The following is a 21083-nucleotide window of genomic DNA, read 5'->3' on the forward strand; positions in this document are numbered from 1 at the left end:
TTCTCTCAATTACATCTGGTAATATGGCTGGATACGGGGCCTTATAGGCTTCGACCTGTTCCCTAACTCTCTTAACTGGAATGAAAAGGGAAGAAATCATACTCACAAGAAAAAAATAAAATAAAAAATCTGCGCAGCGTCTTTTGCGGAAGCAGGTATAGGCTGTCCCTATAAAGCCACGTGTTAAGGGGGGAAACATGGGGATTACAGTCTGTGGCGTTCCTAACACATGCACACCAGGTATTCTGGGACAAACACCCAATGCAAGCTCATTAAATCAGCATTTGGTGTATCCGAGCAGGCGTTAACGACGGGCTCTAATCTCGGCGGTGACCTGCTCGAACTGTGTCACAGCCGAGCAGAGCTGAGGCTCTGCACAGAGGCTGCAGACGGCGGGGATACGGGTCATATTACCAGTGTAAGAGTTTGGGAAGATAATATTTATTTTTTAGACGATAGAAAAACACGCTCAGCTCAGAGATTCGTTTAGGAAAAAAAAAAGATTTAGAATTGAATAAAGAAATTTATCCCATTTAGAAGAAGTTATTTTACCATGGTTAATACTTCATTTATAGAATCATTATTTCGACGCGCTTTTTTTCAAACCCAAAATAAATTAATCAATTTTTATTTTCTTAAAAAAACAAAAAAATAAAACAAAACAGAAAACCCCGCTTCATTTACAGTTTAACTCTTAATGGTTTGATTTTTTTTAAACACGCAATAACTGCAGATTGTAAAAGCCTTTCAGATTATACCAATAATAAAAACTCTTGCCAATCAATAGACATCAGTGAATTGGTTAGATATAAACTTGCAGATTTAACACTTTTAAAATCTTAACCGTTTAAATGAATTCTAGGCTCATCCAAATAAATGTTAAAAAATTCCATACATTCAAAATGAAACTTAATTGTTCGCGTAAATTAAAAACAAACTGCGACTAATAAAGGCCACATTTTTCTAGTTTGTGTGACACGGTGACAGACTTGTAACAACTGTGAAGGGTGTAAACAGTTAAACTGAATTTATGGTCGAAGCATCGCCAGCGAATGAATTCAAAAAACCTGCAAGTCCTTTTACTCTTAATTTTAAAACACGATTTTCTTATCATCGGCGTATATTTTTTTCGTGTAAATTTAGTTTCGGTGGCATTTTGTGGGGCCTTCTCTCATTTGTTGCAGTGCTCTCCGACAGCTCGGCTTCTCCTGCGGCCGCCAGGTGTCGCTAGAGGGCCGCACATTTCCCTGTGAGTGTAAGAAGAGGGGGGGAAAGCCACAGTTACATTTTGTGTTGGCCTCCTCTCTCCCTCTCTCTCTCCCTCCTCCCTTTACTAACCCTCTGACACCAGACTCTGAGAATCGGTGGAGGGGAAAATGAGGCTTTGGAGCTGAAGAATTTACAGTTAGTCGCGAAACTTTTACAAGTATTTGAGTTGCTCACTCCACTTTCTGAAACCCTATAGTCACATTTCACTCTGGGGGTCAACAAGAGTTCAGATGCAGTGGAACTGAGTTAATGCTTTCTGCGAGAGGAAAACACTGAGGCTCCAAATAATTATAAACAAATCATAAATAAAATCATCTGAAAATGTGTAGACGCATGAGGAAGATTAAATGCAGCGCATGGAGATGATTAATAGGATTTAATTAGTTGCCTTCTTCACAGTTGGAAACCATGGGACAACGCGAAACTGCATTACTTTTATTACTGAGCACAGAAATTAAACTCTTGCATTAAAATATGCAGCAGCAGATGCATTTGTTGTCAAACTGGGGTGGGGGTGGGGGGTGGACAGGCTGTAAGGTTTCTTACTTTCCGAGCCTCAGCAGCAGCCAGTCTATGATCCAGTCTTATCTCAGCGCCTCTATACATTAGCTCAGCTAATTTACATAATCTCAAACACTGAAGAGGGCCAAAGAAGAACAAAGTTACAAACAAGATTAGGGCGATTTTATTTGTTCCTGCGGTTGAGCGCCGATTGTTTCTCCAGGAGTGTTTAAGGTCACTAAGAGGATTTGAAGCTCGTTTCATATCAGTGATCTTTTTGAGGGAATTAAATCAACAATGCATTTCTCTCCATATTTAGCAACAGGCTTGTGTGTGTGTATGTGAACAACTGAGCCCTGCAGAGGCAATAGAAGAGAGAAGGGGTGAGAGAGAGCGAGGGGGTGGGGGGGTGTAAGTCTTGCAAAGAGTAAACAGAGGGGAGTGGAAGTTCAGTTGCTGGTGCTCGAGTCGCATGCAGACGCGGGTCCTGGTGCACCTTTAGGATGTGACATGCAAGTGGATCTTTAGCCTGGTGATTGTCCCAGTAGTGTTTTCCTTGAAATGGATCCTCTAAACCCCCACCACCACCACCCACCCACCTCCACACACACACACACACACACACATGCACAAATGAATCCAAACGCAGCTGGCCATGTCCCACACGGACACCGAGCGCTTTAACCCTAAACTGACCTCAATTTGACACCACCAGATGAAATGTTACCGCCTGTTAATGCCATCCACTGATTTCTTCTTTATTTCATACTCTTAAAGGTTCGTGTGTTTGTGTATGTACCTGAAAAGGGCCCCCGTAATCTGAAGAAATATAAAACTACTTTAAGAAGTGTAATCGTCTATGATAGGTGTCCTCCTGGAATCATCTGGCTTGTAAACGCGGTCAGGTTGGAAGCAGGGGAGTTGAAGTTGGCACAGGTCTTGTTTATGGGGGGAAAATTAATTTTAATTAACTATTGAGTGAATGATGATTAAAAAGAAATTAGAAAATTAAACACCGACTCGTGCGACGCCGAATCAAAAGCTCTTTTATAAGCGAAACGGACCTATTCCACAAGCTAAAATACGCTTAATTATGACGTCTCGCGTTTATGGCTTCCCCATTAATTGCTCAAATAAATAGTTGACAAAAAGAAAAGCGTTTAAAATTTCACGTCGCTGGGAGTCGTTGCTGGAAGTTTTATAGGGGAAGGATGTGTTTCTGTGGAGCCGTACATTGGACACGCGTAATTAGCCTCTGCTATTTTCACACGCTCTTCGGGTGTTTACATCACTCTCCTCGGGGGCAAATCACATATTTCCACAATAAATGCGCAAAAAATTGACGGTTAAATCGCAAACCTCTAGAAGAATGAAAAATTCACTCGAGCGTCTGGATTTTTTTAGGATCCACAACTGCACGCTTTAACAGGAGATTAAACATGCATTTGAAAGTCTATTCATTTTTCTTGCCTTTTTTTTTTTTTACAGTCCAGCCTCAAAACTTTCCCCTTTACTGCGCCTTGAAAGGACGCGCGTTCACAACAAAGCGGTAGATACAGTATAAGGTTTCTGCTACTTACCATGCTTGTCCAAAAGGAGGAGGATGTGAGAAAAAAGTCAAGCGTTACTGCACAAATCAGTGTGAACGATAGTATTTAGCTTATTGGAAAAAAAAACAAAACAGTCTTCAATAGCAGAGTCTGCCCGGTGCCCTGGTTGTGTTTACAGAGTGTAAGAGAGACTTGGAGACGGTGAAATGCCTTGGCTCTCTGCGCACCGCGCTCTGCAGCTCCTTCCCGGGGTATTGCACGTTGAAATGTCCACACAGCCGTTTGTCAAACCCTGCAGTGCTACACTTCCCACCCCCCTTTATGCCAACAAACATAACTGTTGTCACGGTTTCATTTATTAACTCTTTTTTCCTTTTTTAAAAGAAGAAAAAAAATCAACAACTGCTATTTCTGTAATCGACCCCGAGCAAAACTCTTGCTTGGTATTTTGTTTGTTGGGGAGAGTTTATTGACCCTCCAACGGTAGCCACAGCCCATCTCCCTGAGCGTGTGTCTACTTTAATCCCTAACCTGTGAATAATTAATTTCCACCATCAAAAAATGTCACGGAGCCATAAATGGAGCTTTATGTGTGAGAACCTATCAATACAGCCATGATGCCATATTAGCAACTGATGGAGCTAAATATTAAAGGGGATAGATGGCCTGCTTCTGTTTTGTGCGTAGAAAGTGCTCAGGGTTCCCCAAAAAAAAAAAAAAAAAAAAAAGCTTCAGTGCAATCGATGTGGCCGGAGCGTTGCTCCTCCTCTAAACTTCAATCTCCTCACATGATTGATGATCTTGGGGAGCTTTGATAATTGACTACTCTGAGGTAAAGGCACGGATTTCTATCAAGAGAGGGGATTGGAGGCAAAGAAACATACAAAATTACTTTCTCCACAAAAGCTTTTTTCTTCTTCTTCTTCTTCTCCCCCTCTTGGAAAAGTTCATTCTGGGCTTAAGAGGGGTGCAGCGTGTCGTTTAATTTGCTAAAAAAGACCAGAGCAATAATTAGCTGTAAGATTAGGAGGTATTACTGAGATATTACGTAGGCACACCGGCTTATAACCACAAAACAGATAACAAGTAAGCGTCATGCGCATATATTAAAGTCAGCATTCATAAGACGTCCTTGTAATTTGAACTGAAGATGCTTTATAATCTTTTGTTTTACTTCTATCACTCACTTTAAGGGTGGAAAACAGTTAAAATATTCATGAATGTTTATGTTTTGTTAATGTTACGGTTTTTGCCGTGCGTAAAAGTTTGGATGCGCCATGCGTTATTCTACTTCAAAATGAACTTTTTTTTTTTTTTTTTAACTCTAAATCATTCTTCATGCAGTTTAGTTCAGTCAGTGTTATGTTAATTTAACTCAGAGCAGTTGGAGCCTAAGACTCCGCGTTGGTTAAAAAAAAACCTTCCTCATTCAGCCCTTCTCTGCTTTTTCTTTAGGACTCTTCTCGGCGAAAAGGAATTGGGTGGGAGTTGGAGCTGCGTTGGTTTGGCTTTTACCCCCAGTGTGGAGTTGAAGCCGTCCCTGCGCCTCGCATATACTCTGCATATCACAAGATTTGGTCTCTCCTCTCTCTTTTCTGGAGCTGCTGTAGGACTGGCTATGGCCACCGCTACTTCCGGGATCCGTCATTTCATTCGCCCACCGCTCAGCGCTGCGAACTGACTCTGTTTCTATAAGCAAGCTAGCAGCCAACCTGCCAACACTCGCTGACACTCACTCATCTCAGTCTCGCCAGATAGACGAAATACCTACGGGGGGAAAAGAAAGGAAAGATCTGAGTCGCAATCTCTTAATTTCTACTGCTTTTTTTCCCTTTTTTACAGTGATAATAAAACAAGATAGCGATCTGGAGGCATTAAAGGAGACGCGGACTTGCGGGATGAAAACGGACTAAAAAGATTCGTCCTTCTCTTGAACATCATCACCGACCGTCATTCATTCATTACCTTGACAACCTCTGGCTTTGATTGACAGCTGGAGTGGCAAAAAGCCATGAGACACGACAGTTTAGTTACATGCAGGTTGTTGATGGGCCGATTGTAACCTTCACTTTGGCGCATTTTTTCTTTTTTTTCCGAGGAAAGAGGGAAAACAAGAAAAATTGCAAAACTCCCTGATGCTACGGTTTCAACTGAACCACACTGGCGAATAGGAGAATTCGCAAAGTTGGTTGAAAAGGGAATCCTGCCACTAAATCACTTTCTAACCGGGACTGGGATATTAAATATACGACAGATTCAGGAGTTTATTGGAGCGCAGCCTGATGGCGCAAAGGGTAGGTTTTAAATCTCCTACACTTACCTGTTCAAATCCACTGTAGGGAGAGGCCCCTCGTATCGCTAACCTCTTGTCTGGTGGTGGCAAATTTACAAAGTATTCATATCAAAGCCGCTATATTTGACATTTTTGCAGCGCCCTTACTCTTCAAGCGAAGTGACAGCCTCTGCCTTTACCGACAGCCTCCACGACAGTCGTGGAGCAGTTTCACAGGAGACTCCAAACTAATTCGCTCTCTCCACTCACCAAACTCTCTTTCGGGGAGCATCTAACTTATTATGTTTTTGGTAATGACAAACCGTTTCGCAGATATAATATATGACACTTTTTCTGCCCCTTGCATGGTTGCAGCGCGTTTTTTCCACAGCAACAGCTTATTAGTTTCCCCTTTGCGTATATTCAGGATGAGACGGCATGCCTTTTCTGTAGTCCTACTTTTCCTCCTAACCCCTTACATTTGTTCTAAAAACAAAACCAGAAAAAGTAACCGCGCAGCCCCGCTGACTTCTGCTCTGATTTTATCCCCCAGTACGATGAGCTGGCCCATTACGGTGGGATGGACGGAGTCCCGGCGTCGATGTACGGGGACCCGCATGCTCCCCGGCCGCTTCCCCAGGTCCACCACCTGAACCACGGACCGCCGCTGCACGCCAGCCAGCACTACGGAGCCCACGCTCCTCATCCGAACGTTATGCCCACCAGCATGGGCTCTGCTGTCAACGACGTTTTAAAGAGGGATAAAGATCAAATTTATGGGTAAGGTTTGCATGAACCAAATACGCCTTCATATTATTTTCCCCTAAGTTTTCACCTTTTCTGTAAGTTGCTTTTGTTAGAGTTTCTCTCCCACCACTAAATTTAAATGGTGTTTTGTGCAGGATTGACCGCAATTTTGGAGCTCTATTGTTGGTCAGGGGAGTTTTGTTGATGTGTAATTTTATACGCATTGTAGAAGGCATCGTCAAGCCTGCAGTAAGTAAGGAGTAAGCCTCGAGCTTTGAAATACAAGCTATAAAATAATGTGGAAGCTCTCTGTGCATAGTTCAAGCTTCAAAGTCACAGGCTGCATGGAAGTATAATTTTAAAAAGTATTTTTAACATCATAACAAATGCTCCATGTTATAAAGTTAGCTTTAATATTACAGAGCACGGTTATTTGTCCAACCTTAAATAGTCTTGACTCGTTTAAACGCTCTCGTTGATACATGCTGAAACTTGTCAGTATTTTTTTCAGATATAGTTTGCAGTAACACACACACACAGCGCGTTACAACGCAGCGTGTGTCTTTATAATTCTATAGATGTGAGATTATTCTCGAATAATGAAGGAAGCCGTATTTACATGTTGTGGCTGGTGACTGCAAAACTTTAAAAATGTTTTCATACACTGCTCACTAACACAGCCACACACAAAGTGTTATAATCCACAGTGTATCATTATAGTATAATCTGGGATGTAGCAGAGTAAATCCACTTCATGTCTCTTACTCACATTGTCATATGTGGAATAGAGTTTACCTCCATTTTTACACTGACACAAATCTAAATGACACAAATTAAACTCCTGCCAGTTTCGTGAAGTTATGTTGCTGTAGAAATGGTGTGTTTTCTTCCTAGGATTATAATTTAGTTTTTTAATTTTATTTTGGTGACTGTTTGTCTCATGTCGTTACTCGACTGGAAGTTATAGTTTACCCATTTTTTATTCACCTCTGCAGCACTGTTAAAGCTATGGGCCTATTAATGGAGAAATATTAAAGTGTTCGGTGCCTCAGTGCGTGTGTAGCGTAACTCTGCAAAATTATTATTTCATTTCAACTGGTTTTGCAGACAGTATAATTTCCCTAAAATCCCTGTGACCACCGTTGTGTGTGTCATTCCTGTTTATTTTTTGCAGAGTTTTGTTGACTTCTCTGCCGTTTTTAGTTTGCACTGCAAGAAATGTCAGTCACTTAATGTCACATTGAGTCTGAAATGCTTCATTTTCTCAAAAATCGAGGTGTTGAAATATTCCAGATGCGTGTTTATCCTCGCTTCCAACTCAAAACAGCCTCTTAAAAGAATTTCCCTCAGTCCAGACGTATTGTTTTAGTTGTCGTCTGTCTCATTTTAACATGCGGTCACTTACATTAAGACAAGTGCGTAAAAACTACACAGCGGGGGGAATAAGTAAAATCATCTCATCCCAAACTGTCTTGATATTTTTTTACTTGCTTTAGGAAAAGTCTGATTTTTAGAGCCAGGGGAGGCGACACATATGCAGGTTGATTGGACATTTTTTGCAGTGGGCTTTGTGGAGCCGGTGTTGCTGCTTTTGCTCAGGCTGTGTTTCCCTTCTTGCAGTCACCCTTTATTCCCACTGCTCGCACTGGTTTTTGAGAAGTGCGAGTTGGCGACGTGTACTCCGAGGGAGCCCGGCGTAGCAGGCGGAGATGTCTGCTCCTCAGACTCCTTCAATGAGGACATTGCAGTCTTTGCCAAACAGGTCAATTTTAAAAATATTAAAAAACATATATATATTTCTGGATGTTGTGGCTGCGTTATGGCACACACAGTTTTCTGCCTGCTTCATATTTTTTTTTGCAACAAAAACTTTCTTTTGATAAGATTGAATAATAGTGTGTGTTCTCAGCAAAAATTCACCCTTAACCCAAACGTTGTGTCATTTCTGAAATTTGAAGTTGCATTATCAGGTTACACTCCAGTTTTGAAAAATAGACGAACATTCCGCACATTTCATCCCAAACTAACTTTGACATTTGGTGTGTTATTTTTAGGTCCGAGCAGAAAAACCTTTATTTTCATCAAATCCAGAGTTGGACAATTTGGTAAGCTCATACTTTGACCTTTCTTGTCTCTCGATGAATAAACCGCTCCGGTGCGGTTGTATATACTTTACCTTGTTTTTGTTTTGTTTTTTTGTTTTTTTTTTTCTTTTTTTTGTGTGTGTGTGTGTGTTTTGAGGGGGTATACTTAGGAGTGTCCGCAGCATCACACAGCAAATAAGTGAACATATGATTTAAACTTCCGCACAGATGTCAGATCAGTTTTGAAGTGGAGCTCTGTGACCACATTTGCCGCTGTCATTGTTGAGTCTTCCCGTTTAAACTGACTCAGCTGACCAGTGACTACACTGCGAGATGCAGCTTTCTTCTATAGTTAAAAATATTTCCCTCTCTGCCTGGTTGTAGTGCACTCCATAGTGTTATGACGGCTGGATTACCATATAATAACCTTAGATATGCGTAAAAATATTAATCTTGTAATTTTTTTGATATGAATTGTGCTTGTTTCCTTTACACTTTCAGATGATACAAGCCATACAAGTATTACGGTTTCACCTCTTGGAATTAGAAAAGGTAAATATTCCACATCTTTTATGTTCTTCTGACCTGTGGCTTTACGCATGACGCCACCTGCACAAACAGCCTGTATTTTAATGTAACTGATATTATTAAAGGCGCTTGAGTATCAGTGCAGTGCTGTGTTTATGATATTAGCAGATATTTGAAAATACAACCGACGTGCACTGGGAGAAAGTTTCAGGTTTTTCCATTTTCATAAAATATGCTATTATATTTAGCCAACTATTTGTGCAGCTGAAGTGAATATTGATAAAATATGCTGGAGCCTCTTTGCTCACCGTTGCACATTGTTATTGATCCGCAGATTTAGTTTCAGCTGCTCATTATTTCGCCAGCTTTACGGCATGCTCTTCATTTATTTATTTATTATTTTTTGTCCTTCAACTTGTTGCTCCAAGTCTCCTGAGAATAATAAGCACTGCAACAATTTCACTATTGTTTCCTCGCCGCCGATAATGCCCCTTAATTGGAGTTATTCTTGGACTGGGCTGAAGCATTTCCCCATCCTGAAAAAAAGGTGTTTTCTTCCTTTTTCCTCCTCCTATAGGTGCACGAGCTCTGCGACAATTTTTGCCACCGGTACATCAGTTGTTTGAAAGGAAAAATGCCAATTGATCTAGTAATTGACGAACGGGATGGCAGCTCGAAATCAGATCACGAAGAACTCTCGGGATCATCGACTAACCTTGCAGATCACGTAAGTAACACAACCTTTGTTATATTCATAATATGTGGTGTGCTGCTTTTTTCCCTCTCGTCCGTGTCTGCATGCTGTTAGAGAATACCTGAGCAGATAGGAATTTTTAAGAGCCAATGCAAGTGAATAATCGACTCTTTTAAAATTAAGCAGATTTGTTTGATGTATCTCATAATGCAAACTTTTTTGGGAGGGAGGGAGGGGGGGCTGCTTATAGCCCCCGCTCGGTGTGTGTATGTGTGTGTGTGTGTGACCCTGCTGTGCCATCAGTAAACAGAGCATGCCCTGTTCTGCAAGGAAAATCTGTCGATCGATGTTCTAAGGTCAAAAGCTAGATGTGATACAATAGACCCGAGTTATTGTTTTAGTCTTTTGATTAGGGGCAGTCATGTGTGCATAATGCGTCCCTACTTGCTTGTGTGCTCGAGGTTTGAGTGGGTGTGTATGCGTGCGTGTGTGTATTAAGAGGGTGCGCGTGCGCGTGTGCAAATCGCTGTCGTGCGTTATGGAGAAATTGCACGCTGAAATGAAAAAAAAAACGTGAGGCAATTATCTGTTACGCAGGTTTAACGTTAAAGCAGGGTATCAGCGGTAAGCTTTAGCTTTAGGCCAATATTTAAAAAGAAAGGGGCTTTATATTTGGGGGCTGTGGGAGCTGGATATGGCCTGTGCGTAAAGCTGTGGATTTTTTTTTTTTTTTTTTTTTTTTTTGCTGCAGAGGTGGAGAAAGTGGTAGCCTATTGAAATAGATCTCAGAGCTGAAGGCTTACCATCAATGTCAAGTTCACAAGGCATATGATGGCTCGTCTGGAGGCCTTCCATTGCTGTTGATGTTAATGTGTTTAATTGTTTAGTATTGATTCGCCGTGTGGTTTGCTCTGCAGTGGCTTTTTTTTTCCCTCCTCTGCTCCCCATTTTATGGCTGAAGGCTCCATAATGCTGAATTCAATTATATGCACCTGAAGTACAGTAGCTTTAAATTTGAAGATCGATGCCTTGGTTTAAATCGTGCATTTTCGGTGTAATAAACACAGGCTCTCCTCGCTGTATGGATTGAACTGACAGTGTATTATTGAGTTGATATCTGTGAATTATTGCGTGTACGTGCACGTGATAAAGCTAATGTTTGGGTGGCAAAAAAATTAAACGAGCAGCTATTGCAACAAAGTGGCTAGTTAATATCTATGCAGCACAAGGCCAAGCCTATTAGGAATTAAAGCAGATTTAAGTGTTATGCAGAGTCACTGCGCTACATCTGTTGGGTCTGGCTGTAGGCCTAATAGCAGTGGATTCCCTTTGAAAGCCCGTCGCGTTTACATGGCCACGCAGCGCACCGCACACGAGGTGAATGAAATACAGAATTCGAACCGAAGACGCCGACGTCGGTTTGAGAAAACGGTCAGAAACGGCAATATTGTGGTCCTCCAGCACAAGTGTAGAAATGAGGCATGCTGTTGTTTATATTGTAGAGATTAGATAAACTAGCCTGTTTAGTTTCATGGCAGATGGTTGATACTCAAGCCAATTTCCACTGGTGTCTCCAGTGCTCAGACACCAGCTTTGTCATCAGTCCACTTGTGAGAAATATTTTGATAATTAGAAAATTAGATATGCCAATAAAGCAAATCAGGAGCAGCAATAAACAAAGAAGGCTGCGTGACAAGCTATTTATCCTGGAGTCATTTGGACTGACCACCTCATTAGGTATTTAAGTTTTGAGGGATTTATTTCACTTTTGTGGCACCAATGAACTTTTTATTATACCTAACTGCTGAGCTGGATCTGACAAAAGCAGAAGAGAGTTTTTTTTTTCTTCCTTGTTTGCTTTTGGAGCTGTGTCTGAGCTGAGAGATGATGTTAGTACTGTGCGGAGTGTTACACATTATAAAAACATACACACTCCAGCTTATAGTTATTTTTTATACATAGAATACAGTGTCTTATTTTTGTACAGTGTGTGTGAGCATGTCATGGTGCTTAAACAGAGATGATATTTGCAGAAAGTGAAAGTACAGAGGTTAAAATATATACAGTGTAGTCATGATCTAAAAGCTTTGTAGTAAATAGTTAACTTCCTCAGCTGTGATTTCCATGTCTAATTAAAAAAGAGTCGAGCTTCTCATGCCCCAAAATGTGTTTTGAATAATGGAAACAATGCACAAAAATGTATTTGGCTACAAAACTGTACCGCTGGGTGGAAAGCAATTTCTGTCCTACTTGTCTTGATTTATTTATTTTATTTATTCATTTGTATTTGGCTCCATTTTATTATTCATTTCTGTCCTTGCTTCTCATTGCGGAGAGGAAGGCGGTTTGATAGTTAGATATGCTAATTTATTTAGTTAGAATCTCTCACGTCCATATTTTCTTTGCTTTGATATGCATTTTTAATATATAGCCCTGGGCTACATCTCATTTGGTGAAAGTTGGTTTTTCTGGAGATGATGAGGCTCTTCACTGTGAAGGAGGTGGCCCATTGAGCTTGTTTTTATGTGTGTGTATGAGTGTGTGTGTGTGTGTGTGTGTCCTTTCTCTACCTCTGTCTGTTTTCCTCCTCTTCCCCTCTTCATACCTGACAGCGGAGCATAATAAGCGCAGTTTTATTTACACTTGAATACAGCATTGTCTTAGAGATGATTGGATTATGGTATAGTGAGAGCGAGATGAGGTCTTGCTGACACTGTTGATTTCCCATCTTCGCTTTCGGTGACTACCTCAACCATGTAGCCCACCCAAGGCTTCTTACTAACTCATTGCCCCTCCTCAGATCAACCCCATCCCATTTAAAAGAAAGAAAAAAAGATGTTGTATTACACATGAAGGGTGATGGGGAGAAAAAAAAACACAGAGCGGCGCAGATTTGTAAACGGTTGGTACTGTCTGTGTGTGTGTGCGAGCTTGTCAATGGTTTGCTCTCTTGTCTTTTAATTAATGAATAAAATTTCTGTCTTTTCTGTGCTACATCCAATTAGGGAGGCAAATAGAATTAACGGTGTCTGAATATTATCTGTTCTAATGAATTAGCCTTTGTGTCTTCTCCTGCTATTGTGCTGCTTCTTCAGTCAAGCTTACATATTAACAGAAGGCTTTTCATTCCCTCTATGCATATGCATTATATGCTTTTGAAACTGTCTTTGGATTTCTGCATAGTTCTGGGTTTGTTATACAGAATTTCTGTAGGTTTTGCAGGACTCTGCGCTTTGTTTTGGAGAGCTTTCCTCAGGGAGTGATAGTAGTTCCCATAGAGGTTATGGTGTCGCTTATCTTGACTCTGCATGGCTGGAAAGGGAAAAAGGGAAGAAAAAAGACCTTTCTGTTTACATTTGACTCTCTGGTACAGGCTCTGGGCGCAGTAGACCATTGGTCAGATATGGCGGTGATGTCACAGGTTTAGTCAAGTAATGCAATAGTTCATCTTGTGCCCATGCTGTGTGGGGATGGGTGCTCAATAATGTCCGGTTTCTGTATGTCACTGTGCATGGTGCAACGCATGCACAGCCCTCCTGCCTCCTCCTCCTCCGCTCCCTGCCTGTGGACAGCGAGCCCTCGGGCCGAGCCGGGCCTGCTAAACTGTGGAATTTCTTAGTTTTGGAGGTGTTCTAATTCAACTAGCTTTGTTCTCCTCAGGGAACCAACTATGTTTGGACCCCCCCCCCACCCCCACCCCCTCGTGAAAACAGTGCATCGTTGACTTGGACCGCTCTGTCTGTTCCACACAATTGTTTTGTGATGGTGGGCTGTCTGGCCTTACATTTCCTATTTGATTAGTGTTCAGAGGCAGGCCCCTGTTGGCAGGCATATCTAATCATCGCTACCGTGGCTGGAGAGAGGCTAGGCTCACTTGTTGCGTGTCTCACGCTCCCCTTCCTTTAACTGCACGAATGCTGTAAATGACTGCAATGAAAAATAGTTGCTCAGCAGTCACTTTAAGATCATGTTATATATGTATGTTGACCTGCATTGAACTACAACATATATATAGTTCATGACAGTACAGACACATATTTACATACTCTTCTGAAAGCCCGTATTTTAGTTATTTGTTATAAGGTATAAATGAAAGCAGAACTATCTGTAATAACTTGTCTGTTTTATATTTATGCCATCGCATATTTTGCATGTGTCATTTTGATTTGTGCCAAACCCATGAATCACAATAGTAGTCACATTTTTTTATTTAATGTCTTCTTTCTGAAGACACATTTGCACATGTAATGTGCTATTCACTACAGTGAAAAGGGTTGTTTTTGCCTCAGAGAAAGTTTTTAAGCATCTGCGCAATCAGTCAATCCCTCATATGTGTTATAACATGCTGCGGTGAATTATTAGCTGCTAAATTAAGGACTCTTTATATTCAGGATAATTGAGGGTGTTGTAAATACTCAGCTGTTCAATAGAGGTGCACCTACACTTTTCTAAAGCGGCTGTATATAATTACGCGCTCAACCCAACAAAAAATGTGTGAGGAGTTTTTTCGCTGTTTATGCCATGTGGCAAGATGTGTCTTGAAATGTCAGCTCGCTTTATGATTTACGGTCTTGTGTGTTTCTGGTGTGTCAGCGTTTCTGTACATGTTCAGCATGGGATCCCTGTAGCTGTTCCTTGCAGTGGCGGTACAACATACACATACATATATACACACACACACACACACAAGGCTAGTCGTTCTCAGCCTACCCACACCAACATATTTCTTCCCTCCCCTCCAGGTTCCAGGGGAATTTGAGGGAAATTCAATGATGCCGCTAAATCAATTTTATTTGAAATTCCTAGGGATGTAGGCAGAGCGCAGTGAGGGAAGTGAGATTGTGCCAGGCAGGTGTTTGTAAATGAGAAACAGGGGACAGGAGCAGAGGAGACGGCAGCATTCTCCTGCTCTCCTGTGGCCTGGCTGCACTACAAGCCTTCCTCCCCATATTGTCTCCTGCTTTTATATTAATTACAACTTGTATTATCAGCCGCCAGTTGCTAACCCCAGCAAACAGAAAAGGCTGCCCCTAGAGACCACGCTTCTTTTGTATCTTATTCTCTATCTAGTCCTATTGTGTTTGTGTGTGTGTATGTGTGTGCGCGCGTGCATTCCCGCCTGCACATGTATGTGTGTGTTTGCTTGCTGGTGTTCTCCTCCTCCTCCTGGTAACACTGCTCTTTAACACAATTAGTGAAGAGCATGGAGTGAACCATGTTTGACTCCTAATTATGCCCAGCTTTAGGGAATAGTCACATGGGCTAGAGGTCTTTTTTTTCCTCTTTTGCTTCTTTTTCTGTGTTTTTTCGAGGACTTCTTGTGTAGGTTGAAGAAGACTGTTAGGGTGACATGATTTTTTTTATTTTACAACTTGTTTGAACTTTATCAGACCCACGGGGGTTGTGACAAAATGGTTGTGTGTGTGTTTGTGTTGCACGGTGCGGTGTCTGATGATGCACCCTCCGTAGCTCAGAGAGGCCCACTAAATTATTCATGGGGAGGAAAGGCTGTTGCTTTTGTCGCCTTGTTGAGCGTGGAAAGTTAACGCTGTTGTTTTGATATTTGTCGTCTTGTTTTGCAGACAGGGCTTATGAATGAGAGATGACTTACAGGTACTAAAAGAGAAGTGTGTGCTTCATTAAAAATATCAGTGGTCCTACTATCTGCTGCATTATTATTATTATTTCATGTAAAGTGCTATGGTCTCCTTTTTGCCTTATAAGAACCAAACTAACAAAGCTTTATCTATATCCCTGCATACAGGCCCATTAAAACCACAGGGTAGCAAATCACAGCAAAATATCATTCCCTTTAACACCATTAGCTGAGGTGTCTTTGAATTTAATTTAGTGCCAGCACCATTAAAAATGACACATTACTCTGCAATGATAGCTAAATTAAGTCCTATCGATTCAGCTGTTGCATTAAAACCATGCTGTGGCCATAGCTGGCAAGTGTTAGAGAGAGAGAGAACAAGAGAGGGAGAGTGTACGAGAGCAGCAAGCATAGTTTTTCAGGTCTGTCTCGCGTCTTGCCGGCAGTGGGTGTCTCATTGTGAGGAAGTAGAACCCAGTCATTTTCTTCTCTTGGAACAACAACAGCCCGCTCGGAGTGCACAGAGCCCAGCTTGGCTTAAATACATTATGCACTCTGGGAGTCTGGGATTTTTACCTCTCTTTCTTTCCTTCCCTCCATGTTCCAAATGACAAAGACAAAATTAGAGTGTGTGAGAGGTTTGATGGCCTTTTCCCACATTATTGATTTTACTCAGACAAGGCTGTGTTGAGAATAACAGAAAATGACTATAACAACAGACCTTATTCCCGTTAAGTATGCCATGAGTTGATCAATGTCCCAGAGAGTGAACACATCACAATCACCCATCCCTCTCAGAACAGGGACACTTTTCCCTCCGCTCACTGTGGAGGGCTAAAACCCACGCACGGCCTATTGTTCACCCTGTCTTCTTACCCCTCTTCTGAGTAATTCTCCAAGCTCTTTATCTGATTGCCATTCGGTGAACAGCTGACGCTGAGAGGGCCTTGAGTGGAGCGGACGGTCTGAAGGGCCTTGTGTGTTTCTGTCTGCTGTTTTCAGCTCCAAGCTGTTTAAGAAAACAGCCCTCCTTCCCCAAAAAACTTAGCAGATAAAAGGGCCTCGCTCACAGGCATAGCAGCAGCCTCGCCTCCGCAGCAGAACAAGCAGCAGCACATCAGGACTGCGCACCCAGGGGAGCTTCAGCAGCCGCTTGTCTTATAGCCTCTGTATCTCTGGAAACCTCCACTAGTCTCCAGGCCCTATCCTGTCTGTCCTCCTCCAGTACAACTCACTCTGACTGGGGCACCAAAGCAGGCAGGCAGGCTCCTCTCTGGCAGGGGCTGAGGGAAAAGAAGTTCATCAGGAACACTACTGAAGTTAGACAAAATGGTAAAAACGGTCTTTTTCTTGGAATATTCTGTGGCGTGTTCATTTTCCTTCTGCTTTCGTATGTATACATGTGTGTTTGTGTGTGTTTGAGGAAAGGAAAAAAAAAACCATAGCGGGAACCGAGAAGTGGGTTGAGGTTTGTGGGGAGCCTTGGTGCAGGCCTGTGTTTGTTTGGCTTGGGCTCCGCTCAAGGGGCTGCTTCTCTCGGGCCCCAGACGACGTTGGGGCTTGTGTTCGCCAACATTTTGTCATCATGCTCAGGTGACATGTTGAATTGGGAAAGACTAGCTAGCCGTGAGGCCATATCAACTGTGTGCGAGGGGCTGTTTTGGAACGCGTGTTTGATTGAGCCTGTGTGTTTGCGGGGCGCGGGCGTAGTAAATGACGTGATCAGTCTGTCCTTCTATTGCCTGAGTGGCAGAGGAAATTCCACCTCCAGCCTGCCTTCATGTGGCACTGATAAAGCCTTTCCTGTACAGTAGAAAATCCTGTTTCCCTGTGTGCACCGACAGGGCAGTGGGAATGACCAGGAAAGAAGGGAGAATGAGAGAAAATGAACCGTAGAAGGAGTGAAAGGAGAAAAGAAAGTTGCCTTAAAAGCTATGAATTTGTTTATGGACATTTCTTTGAAGTTAGCTAGCTGAGATTTAACACTCTTTTCAGCATGTGTTTGTATATATAAAAGTGAGTGTGTGTGCATGTGTGTTTATACTTCTTGCTCTATTATGTCATTAGCATGTGTGCGTAAGTGTATTTCTGCAAGGCTCTGTGGGCGTGTGCGTATGACAGGGTGGGCGTGTACACATTTTTGGCAGATTAGCAGGAGAATCACTGTCATATCTTATTTTCATTTCTGACAGTGGTAATGATTAATGGTGGCTGTGGTGTGTTTGGACTTTTTACCTCTATATTTCTCACTTGACACGGAAGTCTCAATTGGTTATGGTATAAACGAACTCCACTGGGCTCTGCCATATGTGTTTAGACAATCACTCACAAGTGCCCTACTTGCAACGTTCAAAATCAAACGCCACATTAACAGTGCTGCGTTTTGCTCTCATGCATTAATGAAACACTTTGATTACAGCGTTTTGACTTATTGCCAGCTGCTTTAGTGCATTAGTTTCTTTCTGTTCATCTATTATTATAGTAGCATCGTTGATTGTCTGCTAGCTGGAAATAGGCAGCGGGGCTCTTCGCCTTGCCAGGAGAATGTAAGCAGGCCAAGGACCCTCACAGTGCCTGTAGACTCTTACAGATGTCACTCTCACGTTTCCAGCATACTCATATGGTCTCTCTCTCTCTTTCTTTCCCTCTCTCTCCCTCTCTCTCTGTCTCTGTCTCTCCCTCACTACCTTCCCCTCCTCCCCCCTTCCTGCTCTCCCCTCTCTGCTCCTGGTTTGCGGTTTGGACGGGGAATGTGGATGGATGCACGGATGGATGGATGGATCCCACGCTCGCTTTCTCTCTTTTCAAACCTCAGAACCCAGCTTCCTGGAGAGACCACGATGACGCCACCTCCACACACTCAGCCGGCACACCGGGGCCCTCCAGCGGGGGACACGCTTCACAGAGCGGTGACAACAGCAGCGAACAAGGTGAGCCAGCACAGAAACGGGCACGCACGTGCACACACATATACATGCGTGCACTTGTGCGCTCATGCCCAGACACATAAACATACATAGATAAAGGCGCAGATCCATGCAGGACATATTAATCATCATGCATGAGCGGAGTTGCCAACACTTCACTTTAACCCTGTCTAATGTGAGATCTGGTGTGAATGGATGGCACATCTCTCTATACACAAACACCCCAGTCCTTCCTTCTCTGCATTGGATTATCCCATTTTTTGACTGGCGTCCATGTAAACACGTAGTCACACCTAAAAATGAACATGCTTATCCACTCTTACACTCACGTGCAAATACAAGCAACAGCCACTGTAATACACCAACCTAGTAAAGAGCTTTCCAAAACGTTGCTATTTAGAGAGCTTAACAAAAGCCGGTGATTAATAGTATATTTCTGCCAGTTCTTGCTTGCATTTAAACCATATTAACTTTGCTCTTGCACAACAGCCCCTAATTATGTCTCAGTGAGCCTTGTGTTATCTAGTACACGACCTGCCAAACAGTAATAATGCATTTCAAAACAAATGCATTAGAATTTGTTACAGATAGTGTGTGTAAGTCACAGCTATCTGCCTTGTGTTTTTGTCACGGTCTGTATCAATTTTGACATGCACATCATCAAAAGCATATGCTGTTAGTTGAATTTAGAGGTGAGGCCAAACATCAATCCACTATGAGGTTAAAATTGTTTATTAAATGCAATTGCTGCCTGAACTAAGAGAACATATGATGGCCCTTTCCTTTCTTGTTTTGAGATCTCCTTTCACTGGCGGCAGAGTGTGTGTCTGTTTTTGTGGGTTTCTTTCTGTATCTGCGCTTGCCCTCTGGCAGCGTCCAGGGTTTTGCATGAAATTTCATCACACCCTCTACACACACAAACACACTTGAGCACTCTCGATACACGCTCTCTTACAGAGTGGAGGCGCTCGCTGCATCCGTTCAAGGGCTATCGTTTTGCCAATAGGCGATCAAATGTATCGATGGGATGTGTGTCTGTGGTGGGGCTGTTTAAATCATCTTCTCCTCTTCAGACAGAAGCAGCAGTCGCAGCTTCTGCAGGCATTACTGACCACAGAGCGGGGGCCGCAGCAGACCTCTGTGGTCGGCTGTGTCAGGACTGGTTGGATCACAGGCTGTTGTCAGGCTAGTCAGAGAGGGCGAAATGATGATCGCTAAGTCTCGGCAAGGCAACAGGATGTGAGCATAATGAAGGAATGGTTAATAATAATGATGTGAGACTTTATCGATCCTGATAGGGATAATTCTCCTTTTGCTTTCCCTCTTCCGGGTAGAGTGTGACAGATCCAGAACAGTCACTTGCTCAGGGACACTTCAGCAGTGCAGATGACACACAGTCTGTATACAGATATTCTCTTTAAATGCAAGGGATTAATAGCAAATTAGGTCTTGGATTTTTTGGTATGCAAGTAATGATATTAGTTAAAAACACTGTATGATTGCAGGTTAGAAGACAGAGCATAGGTAGAGCATAGGTTTTTGCACTCCTCTTTGCAATTGCAAGTAGCATGGGAGATGCAGACTGCTGGAACAACAGAGAGGAGGGAGGAGGGGGGAGATGAGAGAAAGAAATGCACTGCCTATTGATTATCTTACACACATAAGTACAAGTGACCTGTAATCCACAGAGCACTTATCGACTCCTCTCCCCACCGTATCCAGTAACAGCGGATCAATACGGGCCAAAGACAGTTACGGTACAGCACCGTGCACTGGGCCAAGATAGACTTGGTACTAGATCAGGGCCAAACCAGAGCCTGACCTACACTGAGAAGCGCAAAATGTGAGAGCCACCAGCTTAAAGTAAAAACAAAGTAAGCAGCGTAGAAGAGCATCAGAGATTTGAAAGAAGGCAAAAGAAGAGCCATTGAAGTACAGAGGTGAAAGAGTGGAGAAGGTGAAAAAGTAGGCAGAGCGAGAAAAAGGAGAAAGAGAGAAAAGAGAAAGAGAGAGAGAGAGAGGGCAGCTGATTTAATGGTCTAATGAGGCCGTCCTCCAGCCAGTTGTTTTGTGTGAGGCATGCTCTGACCTTTCGCTCCGCTCGGGAGCCCCGCCGCCTCATTTTTCACATTCTTGCAATTACGTTAACGCTTGAAGCGCTCGCTGACTCCCGACTCTGGCCCTTCCATTCTGACAGAGCCTTCCCTCCCCAACCTCTGTCCACCTTTCCCTCCTCTCCTCCACTCCAGTCTACTTCCACGCATGAACTCGCCTCCTATCTCAATACATTTCCACATAAAATTTGTAGTCCACACTCTCAAGTCCACAGAGAAAATGTGAAATGTGTGCTTCACTTCAGTAATGGGGTCTTTAACAGCTTGGCCCCTGTTAAAAGGGGTGACGATGTGGATCAGTTGAGGACGACAGAATAGATGGGAGAGAGTGAGAGTGGGGCGAGAGAGAGAGAGAGAAAAATGTGCGTGAAACCCAACAGTGCTTTTTGGTTTCAGCTGCCAAGAACAACATCAACTTTCTTCCGCCATTTTCCATCTTGAAAGGTGTGTTGTGTGTGTGCCTGTGGCTTGAAAAACATTTACCTCAAAAATTGATCCAGAAGCATCAATGTGTTGAATATGTGACTCCAGTCCATTTCTCCCAGAAATGGTGAAGCATTTATGACAGTGACCAAGTCAAAGAGTAAAAAGTTTTAACTTGTTTCTTCCTCCTCCTTTGCCTTTGGCTGATGTTAGGGGATGTACAGTAGAATAAAGTTCAATAACACGCACATACCTTTTTTCAAAAAGTACTGTATGTGCAGTCAGAATTCACTTCCCCAATCTCCGGCTTGTATTTCAGCACTGAGCATTGTTCTGAACCTGTGCCAAAAAACAATTTAACAAGTGCGCAAATATGTA

The 21083-nt window shown here is 42.6% G+C and overlaps 1 protein-coding gene across 6 annotated transcripts in view; it reads left to right on the forward strand.

Moving 5' to 3' along the window:
* Window positions 1-4657: 4657 nt before the first annotated feature.
* The window catches only part of meis2a (Meis homeobox 2a), an 80757-nt gene continuing 64331 nt past the window's right edge, over window positions 4658-21083 (forward strand). Inside the window, exons 1-7 of one of the 6 annotated variants that reach the window (XM_018663439.2) lie at window positions 4658-5614; window positions 6146-6372; window positions 7960-8101; window positions 8394-8444; window positions 8925-8975; window positions 9529-9678; window positions 18057-18171. In XM_018663439.2, the coding sequence (XP_018518955.1) occupies window positions 5603-5614; window positions 6146-6372; window positions 7960-8101; window positions 8394-8444; window positions 8925-8975; window positions 9529-9678; window positions 18057-18171 (748 nt within the window). In that variant the 5' untranslated portion in view covers window positions 4658-5602. The remainder of the gene's footprint in view (window positions 5615-6145; window positions 6373-7959; window positions 8102-8393; window positions 8445-8924; window positions 8976-9528; window positions 9679-18056; window positions 18172-21083) is intronic. The other 5 variants (XM_018663438.2, XM_018663442.2, XM_051078015.1 and 2 more) reach the window with 5 other exon arrangements.

This window comes from Lates calcarifer, linkage group LG19 (assembly GCF_001640805.2).
Source record: "Lates calcarifer isolate ASB-BC8 linkage group LG19, TLL_Latcal_v3, whole genome shotgun sequence".
In the NCBI taxonomy this organism is placed as follows: Eukaryota; Metazoa; Chordata; class Actinopteri; family Centropomidae; genus Lates; species Lates calcarifer.